This window comes from Garra rufa, chromosome 13 (assembly GCF_049309525.1).
Source record: "Garra rufa chromosome 13, GarRuf1.0, whole genome shotgun sequence".
Lineage (NCBI taxonomy): Eukaryota > Metazoa > Chordata > Actinopteri > Cypriniformes > Cyprinidae > Garra > Garra rufa.
In genome coordinates, this window is record NC_133373.1 from 34,402,049 (window position 1) to 34,408,048 (window position 6,000).

The 6,000-nt window shown below is 36.6% G+C and overlaps 1 protein-coding gene across 1 annotated transcript in view; it reads left to right on the forward strand.

Annotated features, from left to right (window-relative positions):
• The window catches only part of msraa (methionine sulfoxide reductase Aa), a 44,556-nt gene extending 39,308 nt beyond the window's left edge, over nucleotides 1-5,248 (forward strand). The window contains exon 4 of the mRNA XM_073852782.1: nucleotides 4,962-5,248. Within this exon, the coding sequence (XP_073708883.1) occupies nucleotides 4,962-5,132 (171 nt within the window). The 3' untranslated portion in view covers nucleotides 5,133-5,248. The remainder of the gene's footprint in view (nucleotides 1-4,961) is intronic.
• Nucleotides 5,249-6,000: the final 752 nt, after the last annotated feature.

Below are 6,000 nucleotides of genomic sequence, written 5' to 3' on the forward strand. Positions count from 1 at the left end.
AGTCATTTCAGAATGGTGCTCATTGAACGTGCAAGTATTTAACTTGTTATTTTTGCCACTTACAGGCCTTGAACGGTTAAATACACATACCTGTGTGTCAAAATGTCTGTCTTTGCAAGTATCCTCATAAACAAATTTATTAAAAATAAAACACTGCAATAAGTACATTGCACAAGCATTCATACCCTCTTTTTGGTCTTTTTGGGTATGATGCCACAAGCTTTGCACATCTGCATTTGGCAATTATCTGCCATTCTTTGCCTCACCTCTTCACCTCTCAAGCTTTGTCAGCTTGGATGGGGGCTGGCAGACATTTTCATGTTTCTCCAGAAATATTTGATTAAATTGCTGTGTGCTTAGGTTCATTGTGCTGTTGGAAGGTGAACCTTCTGTCCAGTTTGATGTTCTGAATGCTCTGGACTGGGTTTTCATTAAGGCTATCCCAATATTTTGGTGCACTGAGCTTTCCTTCTGCTTTGACGAGTCCCTCAGTCCCTGCGCTTGAAAAACAGCCCCACAGCATGAGGCTGCTACTAGCACACTTTACTTATAGGATAGGACTCTGCAAGTGATGAGCAGTGTTTGAATTCCTTCAAACATGATGCTTGGAATTGAGGTGCATCAGACCAGAGAATCTTGTTTCTCACAGTCTGATGGTCCTTTTGGGGCTGTTTTTTGCAAATTCCAAGTGGGTTTTTATGCGTCTTAACAGGAGAGGATTGAGTTTGGCCACACTGCCATAAAAACTGATTGGTGGAGTGTTGCAGTGATGTTTGTTCACTTACCTTCTGTAAGTTCTTCCATCTGCATATATGATCATGAAGCTCATCTAGAGTGACCATCAACTTCTTCTTGGTCACCAGTATAACCAAGTCCCCTTTCCCCATCAATTGCTTAGTTTGGCCAGGAGGCAAACTCTAGGAAGAGTCCTAGTTGTTCCAAGCATCTTCCATTATGGATAATGGAGGCTACATGCTTCTGTGAACCTTCAAACCCTCTGAACTCTTCCCCAGATCTGTGCCTTGACTCAAGCCTGTTTCTGAGCTCTAAAGGCAGTTCTATTGACCACAGGGCATGTTTTTCCTCTGATATTCATTTTCAGCTGTTAGACCTTTTCTGAGAGGTGTGTGCCTTTCCAAATCATATTTATTCAAATGAATTTGCCACAGTTTAACTCCACTCAAAGTGTAGTAACATCTACAACCTATATGAGTGCTCCTGAGATTAATTTCAAGTGTCCCATGAATACTTATGCAATGGAATCATTTCAATTTATTTCTAATAAATGTGCAATAAATTGTTACAAACCTGTTTTGTGCTTTGTCATTATGGTGTATGGAGTGAAGATTAATGTGGGGAAAAAAATAATTTAAAGCAGATTAACATAAGGCTGCATGAATACTTTCGCAAGGCACTGTATCTCAGATATATATTTTTTTTCTTGAATAGATTTTGTTTTTGTCTTATTTTAGTCACAATCTGTGCCTCTATAAAAGAAAAGCAGCTCTGAAGTCTCCACACTTCAGAAAAGACCACTGTGGCTGGTGTTTTGAATGCTGGTGTTCTCACAGGCTTCTTAACTTAGTTAACTTTAAGCTTAACCAAAAAAAATCATGCCACCAGATAGACCATAACCAAATCATTTTTTCTACCTCTAATAAGTCAGTCTGGGCTAGCATGGAAATGCATGCTGGTCTTGTCAGCAGGTCTCAGTTTTTTAAATTTTAAGTGTTTTCTTCAAATTCCTGTGACATTGTGGTTTAAGCGTTTTCTTCAAATTCCATGACATTGTGGCAACCTCAATTTTCTGCACAGGATGAAATTTTTCATCTGGTGAAAGCAGGCACATTTTGCCCACATGCCTTCCAGTTGAACCTGTATTAATTTGTCTTCACTGGCGGAGCGCCCTGTGGCCCCTTAGGGCACCTGATGGATAGATGGATGTACAGGGTTTGCAAGGACTTTATAAAAAGACAGCGAGACAGAGAGAGAGATGATATGTCTGTACCTAGCTCCTGTCTCCTGCAGCTGCTCCTAACAGGTGCATAACTGCTTCTTGCCAGATGGTCAGCAAAATGTGGTAGTTGGCAGGTTCTTTCACAGAATCAACCCTCCCTCTCACACAGGCACTGAGACGCAGAGATGGTGAGAAAGGGTTAGAGAATGGGAAAGGTTGGTGACAGAAAAAGTTGCTAAGCGCTGTTGCAAGCAAAACTCATTCTTCAAAACCTTTTACTTGTTTTAAAACTAGGTGCAGAAATGTTGCTTTTCAGTGTGTAATTCTGCACTAAAGCGTGTCAGGTGTCACTGTGTCAAAAATTGAGAAAGTTGTTGTGCACTCTTTTTCCAACAAAGATGGGAAAGGCAGAGGTCTGAAACAATAAGCCAACTGTGGCAGTGTGTTACAGTCATTTACCAAGGTTAAAGGATGTTGTTGGGCACAATACAAAGTGGAGCTTTTATAAATGATGGCAATAAAATGGATTTTATATGTATATATGTAAAAAAAAAATAAACAAAATGTCTAGATTGCCAATGTTTCAAATTGACAATATTCTCAATGCGTGTGTCATGACGGATGCCCACTAACATTTTATAAATAATACTGTTTTTGTGTCACGGAAAGTAGCAGATGAAAAGATAGTAAGACAAAGATATCGCTTTCCTCAGCGGACATTCAAACTAATGTTTTATTGTGAATATGAGATTGAGCTGAAGAATGATGCAGGTAATCACACTTGCTTATTCCATCTCTCTCATAATACTTTACATAATACAGTGAGCTTTTAATACAGTAATACAATAAGCTTTCAATGAAGCAACTCAACGTCCTTCGTTACTAGTTTTAAAGCGACTTTTTCGAATTAGAAACGGAGGCATGGGCTGAGCTGTTAAACTATCAAACTGAGATTTAGATCCGTGGCGGAAGGAAGTAGTTCTGCACAAAAGAGGGTTTTTAAAGACGCTCCATCTGTCGAACTGTTGTATAAACGCAATATTACACTCATAGCCATGCAATATGGCTGTATTTTGGCTCGCTGTGATTTTCTACAACCGAATCACAGCTGTGTCAATATACAGCCATATTGCACCGTTACTAAAACACAGCACAATGCAATGTGTAATTCAAAACACCTTGTGTAAAAATAGTGTAAAAATTCCTTCATATTATCACAGTACACTAGGCCCTATTGTTTTAGAGTGTTGGTGAATTGATGATCAGCTACTCTTGGTTCTTTATTTTTCAATGTGGCTGATCTAATCAGATTTCAGAATCAGAACGATCTGTTTTATTCAGTTCTGATGTCCTCGGGTCAAACTGTCCACAGGTGAAGGTGGGTTGTGGAAAGGTAATCAGGTGCAGTGATCTTTTAGTTTCTCAAAAGCCACAGTCCCACCGCCGTCTCTCATCGACCCCAAACGATCAAACTCTGACTGAGAGAGAAAGACAAATGGGGGCAGATCAATATAGACTCCACACACTGGCTATGTGGAAGCCGTGGATGCTGCAGGGATCATTGGGAGTGTGTGCTTGGCCTCAGGCATTAGGAGTGCAGGGTACTCATCCCTCCCATAATCCTCCTAACGGACTACTTTGAACATCTGGAACGAGAAGTGAACATCTGCCCTTCCCTCTCAATTTAGAAATTCCCATTAAACCATTTTTCTGTGTCTCTCACTAAATGAATGCTGTACTGCCTCACAAAGGATCTACCATGGGTCTGGATGTTAAACATCACAGAGGAAACACACTAATCCTAAAAAATATTAATTATTATACATACACTAATGGTAAAACGTTCACTCCTGTAAGTCTTTTCTTCTCTATATTCTTTTTCATATTAATGTGATTTATATTATATAATGTATTATATATATTACATATATTTCTTAAATACGTCTACGTATTTATATTTATAAATACATAATATAATATACACAGTACACACACATATTATGTAAACACAAACTTATTTTGGATGCGACAAATTGCGATTAATTGATTTTTAATTGCGAATAACCGCATTGAAAATAAAGGTTTTTGTTTACATATGTGTGTACTGTGTATATTTATATGTATATATAAATACACACACATACATGTGTATACAGTATTTACATAATATTTATGTGTGTGTATATATATATATACTTTTCATATTTATGTGATTTATATTATATAATGTATTATATATTATATATATTACATATATTTCTTAAATACGTCTATGTATGTATATGTATGAATACATACAAATATATGCACAGTACACATTTTGTAAACAAACTTATTTTGGATGCGATTAATGGCGATTAATCGATTTTTTAATTGCGATTAATCATCTAAAATAAATATATATATTTAAATATGTTACATATAGTTCTTAAATAAATACATCTAAGTTTATATATTTTGAAATACATATAAAAATACACAGTACACACACATAAGTTTGATTTTGGATGCAATTAACCGCGATTAATCGATTTGACCGCACTAATTTTAAATTGTAATTTATTTCTGTAATGGCAAAGCTAAATTTTCAGCATCATTAATTCAGTGTCACATGATCCTTCAGAAATCATTCTAATATGATGATTTGGTGCTCAAGAAATATTTCCTATTAGTATCAGTTTTGTAAACAGTTGAGCTGTATTTTTGAGAAAAAAAAACGTGATTTTTTTAGTTTTCCTTGATGAATAGAAAGTTCAAAAGAACAGCATTTATTTGAAATATTATTTTTTCTGTAAATAATGCATTACTAATTTTTCTTGCTAAATAAAGTATTTCTTAAAAACAAAAATGTTTGATTTGTGTGGATTTCATTTCATTCTGATTGTTCTGATGTAGGAACTTCATTTAGAGCTACAACAAAAATACACTGATCTCAGCAGGTTAAATGTGCTCAGATACATTAAATGTCACTGTTTATTGATCATAAACGGCCTTCTGTCGTCAGGTGCTGACTGAAGAGGGTTTTGGAGCCATCACCACAGAAATAGCAATGACTAAGGAGTTCTACTATGCAGAAGACTATCACCAGCAATACCTCAGCAAGAACCCCAACGGCTACTGTGGACTGGGTGGCACCGGGGTCTCCTGCCCAATAGCATTGAAGAGTAATAAATAACATGATTATACTGTCCTGCAATTGAACAAATATATATTAACTTGGCTTGAAGTAATCACCACTGCAATACCAAAATTGTTGGTTACAAATAAAAATTGTATGATACATCTGCTTTATACTGCTTTGTGTGTGTGTGCTTTGGTTATCGTTGCATTTGATAACAAAATCAACTGACAGATTTGAAGTATAGGTCTTGAGTGTCTATACTTTTTGGTCCACTGTGTATTTAAGATTTAAATAAAAGTAGACACATTCTTGTCTATGGCTGGCAGGATTGTGGGTTCACGTTTGTGTGCTTGTTCTAGATCCATCTGTCTATTCGATTCGCATACATATCTATTCTTCCCTCCATCTGTCCGCTACCTATGTGTGTTTCCTTCCACCCCAGCCACGCAAACAAGCCTTCTCGTCCCTTTCTAAAAGTGTCAGTGCATATTTCATCTCCTCAATTAAAGATTTGACTGCAGTCCCACACAAACAAACACAGCCTCTTGCATTCACACAGCAGAATTTGTGTATGTTATACAAAGAATGCTGCGAAAAAACAACGCCCTTTGTCGATGGCACAAACAATTGCGCATGAAACCAATTAGCGTTAGGAACAGTTCATCCAAAAATAAAAATTTGCTGTTAATTTACTCACCCTCAGGCCATGTAGATTAATTTCTTGCTTCAGTAGAACATTAAAAATTATTTATAGCTGGATCTATGGTCCTTGGTGATTCATAAAATGCAAGTCAATGGGTGCCGTCACTTTGAGAGTCAAAAAATCAAAACAGGAAACATAAAAGTTTAGAAGTGATATGATCAGTCTGTGCAAGATTTTTTTCCCTTTAATAAATAAATCACACTAAGAAAAGAAATGCAC